General features: G+C 43.6%; 1 protein-coding gene across 1 annotated transcript in view; it reads right to left on the bottom strand.

Moving 5' to 3' along the window:
- HEPHL1 (hephaestin like 1) overlaps positions 1–14,134 on the bottom strand; it is a 112,533-nt gene extending 98,399 nt beyond the window's left edge. The window contains exon 1 of the mRNA XM_055581661.1: positions 13,965–14,134. Within this exon, the coding sequence (XP_055437636.1) occupies positions 13,965–14,134 (170 nt within the window). The remainder of the gene's footprint in view (positions 1–13,964) is intronic.
- Between the last annotated feature and the right edge of the window lie 3,644 nt (positions 14,135–17,778).

The raw sequence follows: 17,778 nt of genomic DNA, 5'->3' as shown, positions 1-17,778 counted from the left end.
ATTGATGCTTTTGAACTGTGGTGTTGGAGAAGACTCTTGAGAGTCCCTTGGACTGCAAGGAGATCCAACCAGTCCATTCTGAAGGAGATCAGCCCTGGGATTTCTTTGGAAGGAATGATGATAAAGCTGAAACTCCAGTACTTTGGCCACCTCATGCGAAGAGTTGACTCACTGGAAAAAGACTCTGATGCTGGGAGGGATTGGGGGCAAGAGGAGAAGGGGACGCCAGAGGATGAGATGGCTGGATGGCATCACTGACTCGATGGACATGAGTCTGAGTGAACTCTGGGAGTTGGTGATGGACAGGGAGGCCCGGCATGCTGCGATTCATGGGGTCGAAAAGAGTCGGACTGAATGACTGATCTGATCTGAATGCCTGGAGAATCCCAGGGACGGGGGAGCCTGGTAGGCTGCCATCTATGGGGTCACATAGAGTCGGACATGACTGAAGCAACTTAGCAGCAGCAATCATAAAGTGGGCTTCCCCAATGACTCAGTGGGTAAAGAATTTATATGCAATGCAGGAGACACAGATTTAATCCCTGGGTTGAGAAGATTCCCTGGAGGAGGAAATGGCAACCCACACCAGTGTTCTTGCCTGAAAAATCGCATGGACAGAGGAGCCTGGTCCAAGGCTACAGTCCAAAGGTTGCAGACAGTAGGACATGACTGAGCAACTAAGCATGCATGCAACCATATAGAGCCCAGATGTCCGAGTGAGTGTTGGGGGGATACAGGATAAGCGAGAGGAGCTAAGGAGCCTCTTGATGAAAGTGAAAGAGGAGAGTGAAAAAGCTGGCTTAAAACTCAACATTTAAAAAATTGAGATCATGGCATCTGGTCCCATCACTTCATGGCAAATAGATGGGGAAACAGTGGAAACAGTGACAGATTTTATTTTCTAGGGCTTCAAAATCACTGCAGATGGTGACTGCAGCCATGAAACGAAAAGACACTTGCTCCTTGAAAGAAAAGCTACGACAAACCTAGACAGCATATTAAAAAGCAGAGACATTACTTTGCCAACAAAGGTCCATCTAGTAAAAGTTATGGTTTTTCCAGTAGTCATGTACAGACGTGAAAGTTGGACTATAAAGAAAGCTGAGCACTGAAGAATTGATGCTTTTGAACTGTAGTGTTGGAGAAGACTCTTGAGAGTCCCTTGGACAGCAAGAAGATCCAACCAGTCTATCCTAAAGGATTTCAGTCCTGAATATTCATTGGAAGGACTGATGCTGAAGCTGAAGCTCCAATACTTGGCAACCTGACGCGAAGAGCTGACTCATTTGAAAAGACCCTGATACAGGGAAAGATTGAAGGCAGGAGAAGGGGACAACAAAGGATGAGATGGTTGGATGGCATCACTGACTGGATGGACATGAGTTTGAGCAGGCTCCGGGAGTTGATGATGGACAGGGAGGCCTGGTGTGCTGCAGTCCATGGGGTCGCAAAGAGTCAGACACGACTAAGCAACTGAACTGAACTGAGGATGAGGATGAGCGGCAAAGTAACATCAGCAGAGGGTGTGGTCAGGGCAAACATGTAAGATCATACATGTGAGATACAAACATGTAAAATCAACTTGTCACAATAAGGACAAGTTGTGTTGTCTGAGCTTGAGATGAGATGCAGTTCACCAAGGAGAAAACGTGCTCACCAGGACTAGACTGAGATGAGTGCTACTTGGCAAAAGGAATGGTGGAGATGGTGGTTTCAAGTTGCATTTTGGGGGCAGCCACACCCTTCCTAATTAGATGAATAGTTTTTGAAGTATTAATTCAGAGAGAACTCACCCTGGTTCCTCCAACATGACCTAAGTCTTGAGTTCCCCCTTCTCCCACCTTATTCCACAGAAGCCCCCAGGCACCAAATCCATACAGTAAAGGGAAAAGAGAAGGAGCCTGAGTCCCAGTGCCCCACTTAACAACTGTGAGATCTTGGGGAAGTTACTTGACTTCTCTGAACCCCAGTTTCCTTGGCTGTAAACTGCTGAGCATGGCAGAGCCAACACGAGGGGTGAATGAGCTGTGGAGCCCCACACATGCCCTCTGGGAGAGTGAGCATTAGATCAGGGGGAGTCAGGGGAGTTTTGATTGTTTCTGGCAAAGCTCTAATTAGAAAAGCGGAAAATGCGAGACTTCCCTGAAAGTCCAGTGGTTAAGACTTCCCCTTCCAAAGCAGGGGGTGTGGGTTTGATCCCTGGTTGGGGAGCTAGGATCCCACATGCCTTGTGGCCAAAAAACCAAAACATAAAACAGATGCAGTATTGTAACAAATTCAGTAGAGACTTTAAAAATGGTCCACCTCAAAAGGAAAGAAGAAAATGTGACCATCTGAGGTATCACCGGCACCGGTATCTTGCTCTCCAGAGAGCCCCTTGAGACAGGTGAGCAATATGATGACAAACATTTCCTGAGCACTAACCCAGTGCCGGCACCACGCCTGAGCACTGACAAATCTCCTGATACCCACTGTGATAGCTAATGATGACTCTCAAAGATAAGTCCACATCCTAATCTCTTTCTTTGGAGAAAGAGTCCTTGCAGGTGTAATTAAGTTAAGGATTATGAGATGAGAAGATGGTCCGAGATAATCCAATCCTGTGGTCCAAGGGACTCTCAAGAGTCTTCTCCAGCACCACAATTCAAAAGCATCAATTCTTTGGTGCTCAGCTTTCTTTATGGCCCAATTCTCACATCCATATATGACTACTGGAAACCATAGATTTAATTAGGTAGACCTTTGTTGGTAAAGTAATGTCTCTGCTTTTTAGTTCTCTCTAGGTTTGTCATAGCTTTATTTCCAAGAAGCAAGCGTCTTGGTTGCTCCAAAAATGTTCTCATAGGAAGGGGATTAGACACACACAGGGGAGATGATATGAAGATGGAGGCAAAGGGTGGAATTATGCAACCACAAGCCAAGGATTATTAGCAGCCCCCAGAAACTAAGGCAATCCCTTAGCGCCTCCAGAGGAATTGCGGAGGAAGTCCTGCCAACAGCTTCATTTCAGACGTTCTGCCTCCAGGACAGGGTGAGAACAGACTTCTGTTGTTTTAAACCACCTGGTTTGTGGTAATTTGTCACAATAGCTACAGGAAATGAATATATCCCTTCCCCATGCAAGTACTGTCATTATCCCCATATCACTGATGAGAAAATTAAGGGGAAAAAAAAAGACTCAACTGGGACTCCCCTGGTGGTACAGTGAATAAGAGTCTGCCTCGAATGCAGGGGACACAAGTTTGATTCCTGGTTCTGGAAGATTCCATATGTGGTGGAGTAGCTAAGCCAGTGCGCCACGACTACTTAAGCCTGAGTGTCTAGGGCCCACCAGCAACAACAAGAGAAGTTGCCACAATGAGATGCACTCACTTTAACAAAGAATAGATCCTGCTCAACGAAAGTAGAGAAAGCTCGCACAGCAATGAAGACCCAACGCGACATAAAATAACTTTTTTCAAAAAGACTCAATTACTTACTGAGTAAACAGAGCAAGAATCCTAGGCCTCTCAGTTAATGCCAGAGCCCCACACTCATCAGCAGGCCAGGCTACTCTGGCATCTTGTTAAATTTCTTTCATAAGAGTATCAAATCCTCATTTATTTAAGCCACTCTAGATAAGCGAATGGCAACCCGCTCCAGTGTTCTTGCCTGGAGAATCCCAGGGATGGGGGAGCCTGGTGGGCTGCCATCTATGGGGTCTCACAGAGTCAGACACGACTGAAGTGACTTAGCAGCAGCAGCATTCTTATCTTTACTGGCAGCCAAAAGCAACCACTAACTGATATAGAAAATAACAGCAACTCCAAGAGATTCACAAGGCATCAGGCCAAACACATAATTATTTTCTGCTGGCAAGATAGAAGCCAAAATTTGAAAGGGAGCATCTGTTGGTTGGTTTTGTTTTTGACCAAGGGTAAACTGGTCTGAGTTTGACTTGTGCACTCAGAAAGAGGGCCTTCTGCAAACATTTGAAGACACAATACACTGATCCCTAAAGTTCTAGAATAGATCTAGAATAGATCTTTTGATTTCCAGTTTAGTTGAAAATTTTCCTGCTGCTGCTGCTGCTAAGTCACCTCAGTCGTGTCCAACTCTGCATGACCCCATAGACGGCAGCCCACCAGGCTCCCCCATCCCTGGGATTCTCCAGGCAAGAACACTGGAGTGGGGTGCCATTTCCTTTTCCAGTGCAAGAAAGTGAAAAGTGAAAGTGAAGTCGTTCAGTCGTGTCCGACTCTTAGCGGCCCCATGAGCTGCAGCCTACAAGGCTCCTCGGTGCATGTGATTTTCCAGGCAAGAGTACTGGAGTGGGGTGCCATTGCCTTCTCCTACTGATATAAAAAAACAAATTTTTAAAAAAGGTAGTCGGTCAAATCAATCTTTTGATATCATTTAGGAAGCAGCCCAGTTCTTCGGGGAATTGAAAGCAACTGTGTTTGTCTTGCAAATGTCCACATATCAGGGGACTTCCCTGGTGGTCCAGTTGTTAGGAATCTGCCTTCCAGTGCAGTGAAGGCAGTTCAATCCCTGGTCAAGGAACTAAGATCCCATATGTCCTGGGGCAACTAAGCCCGCACACCACAACTACTGAGCCCATGTGCTCTGGAGCCCACGCACCACAAGTAGAAGAAGCTTGAGTATCACAATGGAAGATCCCACATGACACAACCAGCACCCAGTGTAGCCCAAAAAAGTAAAAAAAAAAAAATAAAATAAAACGAAGTACTAATGAGGTGATATCCTTCTCTTTATTTCAAAATTTACCAAAGCCTTTCTCTTCCCCCTCCTGCTTCCCTTCATTGGCTCTTCTTTCAGATAAACATACAAGAACGTCCTCACTCCCATCATAGGACCTGCTCATAAGTGATGCTCAAAACCCTTTGCCATTGGCTGGGCTGCCACGGTGATGATGGAGGTGGGTAAACTCCCTTCACAGACCCTAAGTGGAGTTTGAGCAGTGATCAGTTTCACTTGTGTCCAAGAATGATTCTGCTTATGAGTCAGCACCCACGAAAACCCCTATATTTCACTGGGGAGAAAAAAAGCCTGCCTGAGTGTTGGTGGCCTAAGGAGAGCTTGGTGAGAATTGTAGCTTAAGTAAGGTGATCCTCTCTGGCTCCATTAAAGACCAGGCTCCACCACAGAAGCACAGTCACATCTTCATTAAGCATTTTAGGAGCAGCACCAGCAGGAGTGCATCAAATGCTGACATCATCCCCAGGCCAATTAAAGGAGCCTTGTGTCCTCATTACACCCAGTGGGGAAGAGGAGGAATACATTCATCGGGAGGAAAAATTTTATTTTATTTTATTTTTTAACTTTATAATATTGTATTGGTTTTGCCATATATCAAAATGAATCCACCACAGGTATACATGTGTTCCCCATCCTGAACTCTCTCCCTCTTCCCTCCCCATACCATCCCTCTGGGTCATCTCAGTGCACCAGCCCCAAGCATCCAGTATCGTGCATCGAACCTGGACTGGCGACTCATTTCATATATGATATTATACATGTTTCAAAGCCATTCTCCCAAATTTTAAATAGACTATGACTCCTAAATCTTATACCTTCTAGGAGACATTAGTTCTTATAGCCTCAATTACATTTTTGACCCCTATGATCAAATAAAGGTACCAGCTTGGGAAGTTAAATTGCACCATCTGACTGCTGTCATATCTTCGTGAAAGAATTTCAGTTTATTTCCTATCTCATCCCTGTGAACCAGGATTTATTAGGCTCTTGGCTCTGCCTAATTTTGGTTTCCAAGCTTTTTTATATCACTGAAACTTTGGCATTCACCTTCCTTTCCCCTTAATTTTTGCCCATTCCCCTTATTTAAACACAAAGCAACCAGAACAACTAAACTGACAGTGATTTGTTCTTACTGTAAGGATCCCAAGTGAGTGACCTGGCTTAGTTCTCCATGGGTCATTGTCACTGACAGAGCTCTGTGTAGGGTTGGGGAGTTTATTATACATACTCTGGACCTTCTTCTCCACCATCTTCCTTCTCCAGATAAGGAGGTGACTGGGGTACACCAAACCCCTAAAGAGCAAAGCAGGGAGGGGTACATGCTGTGTCCAAGGCCAGATAAAGTCACCAGGCTGCATGAGGGGTTAGGAAGGGATTTTATGAAAATAAGCCAGAACTCTGGGGAATAAAATATTTTGTGGGTGAACAATTGGAAATCATTCTTAAAGGGCAGGGGGGAAATGAATGGATAAATAAAAGAATAGAATACTTTAAAAATTGTCACTTATCCCCACTCTTAGGACTTCTCCAACTCTTTTTTTTTTCATTTATTTATTTTTTAACTGAAGAATAATTGCTTTAAGAATTTTGTAGTTTTATGTCAAACCTCAACTTCTCCAATTCTTTATTTCTAGGGTGAACATTTGTAAAGCATCTTTCTCCTTGCATTGCAAAAAATTTTCTCGAACCAGAAAGTCAGATAAGATATTTTTCATTTAGTTTTTTTTAATTATTTAATTAATTGGAGGCTAATTACTTTACAACATTGTGGTGGGTTTTGCCATACATCAACATGAATCAGCCACGGGTGCACATGTGTCCCCCCTCCCATCCTAAACCCCATTCCCCTCCCTCCCCACCCGTCCCTCTGGGTTGTCCCAGAGCACAGGCTTTGAGTGTCCTGCTTCATGTATCAAACTCGCACTGGTCATCTATTTTACATATGGTAATATACATGTTTCAATGTGTAGCCCATCTTATTTCGTTTTGTATCCCTACCTAATTCCTTCTTTGAGATTATTTTGAAACAAATTGTATCACTTTTATATAAATACCTTAGCACATGCATGCATGTGTGTTAAGTCACTTCATTCATGTCCGACTCTTTGCCACCCTATGGACTGTAGCCCACTAGGTTCTTCTGTCCATGGGATTCTCCAGACAATACTGGAGTGGGTTGCCACGCCCCCTCCAAGGGATCTTCCTTACCCAGAGATGGAACTCAGGGATAAAACCCACATCTCTTATATCTCCTGCATTGGCAGGTGGGTTCTTTACCACTAGAGCCACCTGGGAAGCCCACATACCCTAGTAACTACCTCTAAATATAAGCTCTTAAAATATAACTAGTATATCATTATCACACCTAAAAAATGAAAAATAGTTCTTTAATATCATCATACATTCAATTAATGTTTGGTGTTGTTTAGTTGGTAAGTCATGTGCGACTCTTATGAGGCTCTAAAGACTACACCCCATCTCTCTGACCATGGAATTCTCCAGGCAAGAATACTGGAGTGGGTAACCATTCCCTTCTCAAGTGGATTTTCCTGACTCAGGGATCAAACCCGTGTCTCCTGCATTGGCAAGAGGATTCTATGCACTGAGCCACCAGTTAGTCAGTCAGTTCAGTTCAGTTGCTTAGTTGTGTCCAATTCTTTGCAATCCCATGAACTGCAGCAAGCCAGGCCTCCCTGTCCTTCACCAACTCCCAGAGTTTACCCAAACTCATGTCCATTGAGTCAGTGATGCCACCTAACCATCTCATCCTCTTTCGTCCCTTTATCTTGCCTTCAATCTTTCCCAGCATCAAGGTCTTTTCAAATGAGTCAGCTCTTCGCATCAGGTGGCCAAAATACTGGAGTTTCACCTTCAACATCAGTCCTTCCAATGAACACCCAGGGCTGATCACCTTTAGGATGGACTGGTTGGATCTCCTTGCAGTCCAAGGGACTCTCAAGAGTCTTCTCCAACACCACAGTTCAAAGCACCAATTCTTCAGTGTTCAGCTTTCTTTATAGTCCAACTCTCACATCCATACATGACTACTGGAAAAACCATAGCCTTGACTAGAAGGATCTTTGTTGGCAAAGTAATGTCTCTGCTTTTTAATATGTTGTCTAGGTTGGTCATAACTTTCCTTCCAAGGAGCAAGCGTCTTTTAATTTCATGGCTGCAATCACCATCTGCAGTGATTTTTGAGCCCAAAAATATAAAGCCTGACACTATTTCCCCATCTATTTGCCATGAAGTGATGGGACCAGATGCCATGATCTTAGTTTTCTGAATGTTGAGCTTTAAGCCAACTTTTTCACTCCCCTCTTTCACTTTCATCAAGAGGCTCTTTAGTTCTTCTTCGCTTTCTGCCATAAGGGTGGTGTCATCTGCATATCTGAGGTTATTGATATTTCTCCCAGAAATCTTGATTCCAGCTTGTGCTTCTTCCAGCCCAGCATTTCTCATGATGTACTCTGCATATAAGTTAAATAAGCAGGGTGACAATATACAGCCTGACCTACTCCTTTTCCTATTTGGAACCAGTCTGTTGTTCCATAGCCAGTTCTAACTGTTGCTTCCTGACCTGCATAGAGGTTTCTCAAGAGGCAGGTCAGGTGGTCTGGTATTCCCATCTCTTTCAGAATTTTGTGATCCACACAGTCAAAGGCTTTGGCATAGTTAATAAAGCAGAAATAGATGTTTTTTCTGGAACTCTCCTGCGTTTTTGATGATCCAGTGGATGTTGGCAATTTGATCTCTGGTTCCTCTGTCTTTTCTAAAACCAGCTTGAACACCTGGAAGTTCATGGTTCATGTATTGCTGAAGCCTGGCTTGGAAGATTTTGAGCATTACTTCACCAGCGTGCTAGATCAGTGCAATTGTGCAGTAGTTTGAACATTCTTTAGCATTGCCTTTCTTTGGGATTGGAATGAAAATGGACCTTTTCCAGTCCTGTGGCCACTGCTGAGTTTTCCAAATTGGCTGGCATATTGAGTGCAGAACTTTCACAGCATCATCTTTTAGGATTTGAAATAGTTTAACTGGAATTCCATCACCTCCACTAGCTTTGTTTGTAGTGATGCTTCCTAAGGCCCACTTGACTTCACATTCCAGGATGTCTGGCTCTAGGTGAGTGATCACACCATTGTGATTATCTGGGTCATGAAGATCTTTTTTGTATAGTTCTTCTGTGTATTCTTGCCACCTCTTCTTAATCTCTTCTGCTTCTGTTAGGTCCAAACCATTTCTGTCCTTTATTGAGCCCATCTTTGCATGAAATGTTCCTTTGGTATCTCTAATTTTCTTTCTTTTGTGTGTGTGCGTGTGTGTGTGTGTGTGTTCAGATATGATCTTTTTTTTTCCTGTTTATTTATTTCTTCATTTTACTCTACAATATTGTATTGGTTTTGCCATACATAGACTTGAATCCGCCATGGGTGTACATGTGTTCCCCATCCTGAACCCCCCTTCCACCTCCCTCCCCATCCCATCCCTCTGGGTCATCCCAGTGTACCAACCCCAAGGACCCTGTATCATGCATTGAACCTGGACTGGCGATTCATTTCACATATGATGATTTACATGTTTCAATGCCCTTCTCCCATTTTGAAAATTATTTCTGATGCCTGGGAATTATACTTCTCAGGTGACTTTAAGGATTATATTTCTGGACCTCGCAGGTGGTGCTATGGTAAAGAACCCGCTTCCCAGTGCAGGAGATGTAAGAGACGCAGGTTGAATCCCTAGATGTAAAAGATCCTCTAGAGGAGGGCATGGTAACCCACTCAGTGTTCTTGCCTGGAGAATCCCCATGGACAGAGGAGCCTGGTGGGTTACAGTCGGTAGGGTCACAAAGAGTCGGACACGACTGAAGTGACTCAGCACACACATGCACGTTATACAAAGTAAGGAAACTGATGTTCACGGAGATTATGCGACATGTTCAAGGTTACACAGCAAACTGGGGACAAAGCAAGGACTAGAAGTCAGGCCTCTTGATTCCTGTTCTAGGCCTTTTCCTAGAAAGAGCCATGACAGTGGAAAGAGCAACGACAGAAATTCAGCTGTCATGGATTTCTAAACGCTGGACATTTTCTGGTTGTGAATATCTAAGTTGTGAATATCTAAGTTGTGAAATTAAAAGACACTTACTCCTTGGAAGGAAAGTTATGACCAACCTAAATAGCATATTCAAAAGCAGAGACATTACTTTGCCAACAAAGGTCCATCTAATCAAGGCTATGGTTTTTCCTGTGGTCATGTATGGATGTGAGAGTTGGGCTGTGAAGAAGGCTGAGGGCCAAAGAATTGATGCTTTTGAAGTGTGGTGTTGGAGAAGACTCTTGAGAGTCCCTTGGACTGCAAGGAGATCCAACCAGTCCATTCTGAAGGAGATCAGCCCTGGGATTTCTTTGGAAGGAATGATGCTAAAGCTGAAACTCCAGTACTTTGGCCACCTCATGAGAAGAGTTGACTCATTGGAAGAGACTCTGATGCTAGGAGGGATTGGGGGTAGGAGGAGAAGGGGACGACAGAGGATGAGATGGCTGGATGGCATCACTGACTCAATGGATGTGAGTCTGAGTGAACTCTGGGAGTTGGTGATGGACAGGGAGGCCTGGCGTGCTGCGATTCATGGGGTCACAAAGAGTCAGACACGACTGAGCGACTGAACTGAACTGAATATCTAAGGAGCAGAGCGTCCTCAGAAATGCTGTCTACTCATCCTGCCGAAGCCGAGTGAGAGGCACGGTCACATCACCCAAGATGACCCCTTGCTCCAGGGAAAGGTGTTGCAACACAGAGTGCACATAGTGAACTCCATATTTTGTGACAATTTCATAGGTGTCACTGGCACCATGAAACTTGTGAATCATAGCCCCTGAGACATGTGTCCTGTGGTCTTCAAGCAAGAGTCAGCAGCCAACCACAACTGTGCCTTCTTAGAAACTTGCTCTGAACCACCAGCCACATGCGTGGTATGATTACTTCCTGGCATGATTACTACTAAAAGCCAGCACATGTCACAGCCTCACCCAGGCTCCCCTTTCGAGTCAGGAGTCTGCCCTGCATAAACACTGCCCCTCGACACACCAGAAGGAAACACGTGGGAACCTTGGCCTTCCAGGTATGATATCTAGCATGCCAGCTACTCCTAAAGGGCAGGAATCCTCCTCCAGGGAACCACAACATTTGTTAAACAACCTCACTCTAATCTGATGCCAAACTGTGTTTTAGTCATGTCTGCTTTTTTTTTTTCTTTTTCACCATAACTATTTTTGTATATTTTATTGTAATTTCTTCAAAGCCCCATCTGCTGGCTGAAATGATCAACAGAAAGCCCTTAACTTCTTCTTGCACCCAGCCTTGTGAAAATGGTATCTTAGTATTTGATTATTTAAAGTACTTTGAGTCTTTAAATAGACTCACAGACATGGGAAACAAAGTTATGGTTACCAAAAGGGAAGTGGGTAGGGGGATAAACTGGGAGCTTGGGATTGACTACACACTACTACATTCGAAATAGATAACCAACAAGGTCTTAATGTGTAACACAGGGGATCCAGTATTCTATAATAACCTAAATGGCAAAAGAATTTGAAAAAGAATAGATATATATAAAACTGAATCAGTGCTGTAAACAGACACTAACAACATTGTAAATCAACTGTCAGTTCAGTTCAGTTCAGTTCAGTCGCTCAGTCGTGTCTGACTCTTTGCGACCCCATGAATTTCAGCACGCCAGGCTTCCCTGTCCATCACCAACTCCCGGAGTTCACTCAAACTCACGTCCATCGAGTAGTCCCATATAAAATAAAATTTTAAAAATAGATAAAGTACTTTGGGTGTTTGAATAAACCCAGGTGACTGGTTTGGTCACTGACACCAGTGATCATTTCAACGTTTTTCTGGAAAGAGTGACAAGTGAGACTAAACCTGCCCTTGGTAAAGAATTGGGTCTCTCTAGAAAGTTGTTATTACTGGAACTCCTATTTCCCTCAAAGTTGAGTTTAATTCAATGGGAAAGGATCACCTTTGCCAAGAAAAAGTTTCACAGTGAAAAAATATTAGCTCTGAAGCCAAAGGAATGTGAGTTTGGTGATGAATTTTACACTGTAAACTCTGGCATATATTTAACCTCAGAGCCTCAGTTCCTGGTTTGTAGAGTGGGAATGATAACAACTGTATGCAGTAATGAATTGAAAGTCACTGGTGGAATCCCTGGGTCAGAATCAATGCTACTGAACAGCGATAATGACATGAGCATTTTAGGAGAAAGAATTCTGTGCCTATGGAAAGGCAGTCCAACATCCCATTGAGCTTAAAGCCTATGCTCAGTGCCCTCAACGCATACATCTTGAATAGTTTCCCATCCAATAGCAACTGACAATGATCATTTTTTCTATTGAGCCCTTTTTGAGGATAACCGAGCTCCACTTTTAGGGAAGGCTGCTGGGAGTTAGGGGAGCCTTACAATCTCAGCTCCATTTGTTACAGTACAAAATACCACCATCAACAGTCTGCAGATGTGAAATACAAAGAAGTCAAGAGTCTTTTCTGGAAATAGCCCCCTGGACATGAAATTTCCTGGTACAAAGCTTAAGAAAAAGTCTTTCTCGGTAGCCTGGCATGAACATCATCCTTTCTGAATAAACAAAACACGACTATGCCCCTTTTGTGTTGTTAGAAAGCCTGGAAGCCATGGGTCCAAACCAACTGGATCTTTGGTCTTCCCCCAGGTCAGGAGGACCTGACTCTTATGGATTTGACAGACCCCATGAATCTTAGCAGCTAGAAGATGAAACATGGATGTTGAATGCGCTCGGCACTGCCTATCAAGAAAGAAAGAACAGAACTTCCCTGGTAGTCCAGTGGTTAAGACTCTCAGCTTCCAAGGCAGGCGGCCAGGGTTCGAACTCTGTTCGGGGAACTAAGATCCCACACACTGCAATGGAGAACTTGAGTGGCAACTACTGAGCCTCTGCTCTCTGGAGCCCATGTGCAGCAACTAGAGAAGCCTGAACACCTCAATGAAGACCCAGCACAACTTAAATAAATAAATGTCTTTAAAAAAAAAAAAAGGAAAGGAACAAGTATGTGAATATACAACTATTTCCAATATATCTTCAAAGAGGTTCTAAGAACAACAATGTTGAAAATATGCATGATAGGACTTCTGAAATCAGAAGCTGATTTCAGAGGGAGCTCAAGGGAATAAATTATTATGATTATTAAGTTAAGATTACTATCTTAGATTAAGATCTTAATAAATTAAGATTATTATTAAGATTATTCCTCCCCCTGGGAGGATGAAGGGGAGCAAGGGCTGCTTTGTGCAAAAATTAAAAAGTCAGCGACAGAGAATGTTGCAGCACCATCTCACCCAGCTATGCCCTGGGCTCTGAGGATAAATACTGCCCTCAGACTGAATGGATTGGGGTTGGAACAAATTTCTCACCAGCAAAATAAAGCCATTTTTAAGTGGGCTCAAGGAAATTCTTAAAATACCAGCCAAATCTACTACAACTGCCCCCCTCTTTTAAACATTGAAAACCAAATCCAAAATGTAACTACCTATGGCATATTTATCTCTAATGACTATGTTTCATTCAAAAAATTAAAACTTAGAAAACACTGTGTATTTTAACGGTGAAGAATTCTTGAAAATTCTCAAATTTTTATCCCAAAGTTTAACTTTTTTTGGCAAAGTGAGTCCAGAGTCCCTAGAAGTTCTTAGTGGTATCTAGGGGAAATTGCCCATATAAAAAATAGGTCATTATTCAGAACACCTGGTTATGTATATGACTCTTTACAGGAAAAGTGAACAGATAGAACTAAGAATCTCTCTCCCAAATTATACACTTGCCCATGCAAGTGCTCTCTAAGCAAACACAAAGCCTTCCTGTTGATCTAGATCAACTCATACCCATTGTATGAGCTTCCCAGGTGGCTCAGTGATAAAGAACCCGCCTGCCAGTGCAGAAGACAGGAGTTTGATTCCTGGATGGGGAAGATCCCCTGGAGAAGGAAATGGAAACCCACTCCAGTATTCTTGCCAAGAAAATCCCATGGACAGAGCAGCCTGGTGGGCTACAGTCCATGGAGTCCCAAAGAGTTGGACACCACTGAGTAACTAAACACCACCACCATCCATTGTAGCAGCCCAAGGAATACAAACTGGAGTCTCTGAGGACCCCAAGTTCACTCACTTGTCTTCTGCGAAGCTTTTCCCAGTAATGACGTTCTTCCCTTGGGGCACATAGTTCCAGTATTCTTCCACAATCCCAATGTGGTATGTTCTGGTGACTGCGCCAACCAGCCCAGACAGACCCAGGAGTGTGAGAAGAAGGATGCTGTCAGCCTGCCGCTTCCAAGGCATTTGTGGATGTAACTTGGGCCAGCAGCCTGCACAGGGACCAACCCTGCCTGTCCCTCCCCCTCACCCCCAGCCAGTTATAAATAAGGAATGGACAAGGCCCAGCTCCTCCTCCTCAAGGAGTTTGGGGTTGGGACAGAGGCTGACAACTTGTGTAAGCTCGATGAGGTAGTGGCTATGGTGACCAAACTTTTGCCAGCTGTCCAGGAAATGCATAACTGGCTTATTTACTTACTGTACAAACCAAACAGGTTTGGTTCTGTAAGTCTTGGTGCTCTGCTGTAACATTGGTCTTTTATCTTTGCCAGGAATTTGCAAGGACTGTGTGTAGCTAGTCAGGCTCCACTGTCCATGGGTTTCTCTAGGCAAGAATACTGAAGTGGGTTGCCATCTCCTTCTCCAGGAAGAATGTCAGTGCAAAAAGTTAAGCTGATACCTTCCTCCTGCTTCCTCTGTTTTCTCTACACCTACTTAAAGGAATATATTAAGATTGGAAAACTAGGCTGGTCTGCATGGAGCACCAGGAAACAATCCCATGCACCAGGGGAAGCTTCATCTCTGTCCCACAGGCAAAAGGAGTGATGTCATCACCCCCCGCCATCTCCAGCTTGTTTTACGAGGCTACATGAAACAATCAACTCACATCATAAAGTTTATAACAACATTGTAAAACCTCGCTAATTCTCCATTTGCTCATGTACCATCTCCCTCAGATTCTCTCAAATCCCATCAACAAAAACAAGGCACTCAAACCCCCTAGTTCAGTCAAAATTTTACAGTCCATCATCCCCAAGGCCAGGGAGCTGCCTTTCTCAGGATGAAGAAAAATCATAAGGGAGAAGAAGGAGAATGCCCATTCACCTGTTTACTCGATCTGTGACCTAGAATCTCCGTGTTGAAAGAGACCTCATCCAACCCTGGAAGACAGCCAGTCTGATTCCCCTGCGGAGTTGCTTTTGAGACAGCAGCCCTGGAAGGAAGAAGATGCCCTCCTGGCTGGGCTTTGAGGTTAAACAGACCTGTGTTTGAATCCAGTCCCACCAGTTACTGATTGAGTGGCTCTGGATAATAACCCAATCTCTCTAAGTTTGTAAAATGGGGACAGAGGGATTATTCAGAAAATTTAAAGGATGACCTAGGAGCAAATCTAGATGAGCTTGGGCTTGATAACTTTCTAGATACAACACCTAAGAAACAACCCATAAAAGAAACAATGGATAAGCTAAACTTCAAAAATAAATGTCTACTCTGTGAAAGACACTGTCAAAAGAATGAGAAGGAAAGCCACAGACTTAGAGAAAATACTTGCAAAAGACATGTCTGATAAAGAACTGTTATACAAAAATATACAAATAACTCTTGCTAAGTCACTTGCTAAGTCTTGAAGATCCCCTGGAGGAAGGCATGGCAACCCACTCCAGTATTCTTTACTGGAGAATTCCATGGATAGAGAAGTCTGGCAGGCTACTGTCCATGGGCTCACAAAGAGTAGGACATGACTGAGCATGCATGGGCATTTGGAAATATCCCAGACCAAATAGCCTTTTGTTTATACCCAAAGAAGCACACAGTCTCAGTATGCTATCAAAAACATCATTAGAAAAAATGCCACACAATTCTTTTAGACAGGAGAAGCAGAGGCATAAATAACACTGATCAAAAATGCACAAGTTAACTTTTCTGTCCAGGGTACCACCTGAGGCAGGTACCACCTAGCTTCTGATTCAAAACAAAGCCCCCAGAGAAGACCCAGTGCACAGGAGGTGCTGGAGCTGATAAGATTAGTGCACTCAAGCTATTTGAAGCAGAGAACATGGTTACTGAGGGGCACAAGGGCCCAGGAAAGAGTTTACTAAAAGCAATGAAATAAAGTTCTGGAAAGTTTGACATTCTTCCTTACTCTCGGACAATAAAGATGCTACTCAACAAGCACCTGAATTACATAAGAGCTCAGGTGTACAAAAGTATGTGAGTGGATGCTGTGTTCCTATGACATTCATCTCTGAAAATCCATTGCTAAATACAAGGTGTTGGAACTTCCCTGATGGTCCAGTGAATAAGAATCCACCATACAGTGCAGGGGATACCATTCGATCCTGGTCTGGGAACCAAGATCCCACATGCCATGGAGCAACGAAGCCCACGGGCCACAACTACTGAGCCCCAAGTGCTCTGGAGTCCACACGCCACAGCGAGAGTCCACGAGTGGCAACAAGGATCTTGGATGACACAGCGAAGACCCTGTGTGCCACAAGAAAGATCTGACACAGCCAAATAAATAAATAAGTTTTCAAGTAACAAATAAATAAATAAATACAAGATGTCATGGACAATGTCAAGAATTTGATTAGGAACTCTGTAAGTAACCACATGAACAAATACTTTCAATTCCATTGGACACTATTCAGACATACATAAAGCAGAGAAATGCAAGATTTGTAAAGCACCCACTATGTGAGATGGACAGTCCAGATATTCACTCCATGATTTCTTCAGTATGCTCACCAGGTTTAAGATATGGTAAACCTTGATGTCAGGCATAGTAGAAGAGAAACATATTTTTGGATCAAATCATATTTCTCTGAAACATAGTATGGACTATTTAGACAATAAAACTTTTAGTGTGAGAAGCCAATTCAGATAAATAGTATTCCTGCTAGCCTTAGCTGAGGTGTCATTTTAAATAAAAAATAAACTGTAAATGACCAAATTGGCTGTCTTGGTCTTTAGCCTTTTTGTGTGTCTTAAGAGAAATATTAAATACTCTTTAAGAGATTTTCAATATCCCAAAGTCTGACCAAACACTCTCACCAGTCCAGGCCTCTAACTGCCCTGCCACAGTAGATCTTGGCTCTTCAACCTCCTTGGGACCCCCAGTTTCTTGATGGGACCTCTTTATTGATATTTCTCACTAAGAGCCTTAGGGCTTCCTGGCTGCTCTCACAGGGGCCAGGGTGACCTTCCCGTACACAGATGGGATCAGGTCTCTCCACCACTTGAGACTTTTTGGCAGGTTCCTATGGCCTTCAGGATAAGGGCTGATGGCCTTGACTTGACTTTCAAGGCTGGCACTAATCTGGTTCCTAGGGACTAGAGCCCTCTCCTCAACATTTAGCCCAGGCTCTGATCATCATCATCGCCACCATGGCAACCAGCGCGCCCTTCATTTGTGCTGCGGTCATCACTTTGTAGATGCCTTTGCCATAGCACTTGCCACACTCACACAGCACAGTAATCATCTGTTTGCTTGTCTGCCCTCCCACACAAACACCCATCAGAGACTTCTTATCGGCAGGGACTAGACTTTATTAATCCCTGTGTTCCCAATGTCTGATATTAAATGGTGAACCAACACATGCATAAATGAATGAATGGATAAATATATATGTTAGATGCTACCAATATGTACCAAGAGCATGTTATATATTGGTTTCTATGCAAAACTCTTTACATGCATTATCTCATTTAATTATAACAACATCCTTATCAGGTATGCACCTTTTTATCTGCTTTACAGATGAGGAAACCAGAGTTTAGAGGGGTTCTGGAACTTGCTCAATTCCCACAGTGGTAAGCAAAAGAGTTCTGTGAGACTCCAGTGTCAGATTTCTACCTGGTACACTTAGACCAAGGAGAACGGGGAGCAC

This window comes from Bubalus kerabau, chromosome 5 (assembly GCF_029407905.1).
Source record: "Bubalus kerabau isolate K-KA32 ecotype Philippines breed swamp buffalo chromosome 5, PCC_UOA_SB_1v2, whole genome shotgun sequence".
Taxonomy (NCBI): domain Eukaryota; kingdom Metazoa; phylum Chordata; class Mammalia; order Artiodactyla; family Bovidae; genus Bubalus; species Bubalus kerabau.
This window is presented reverse-complemented; position numbering and strand designations above follow the sequence as displayed.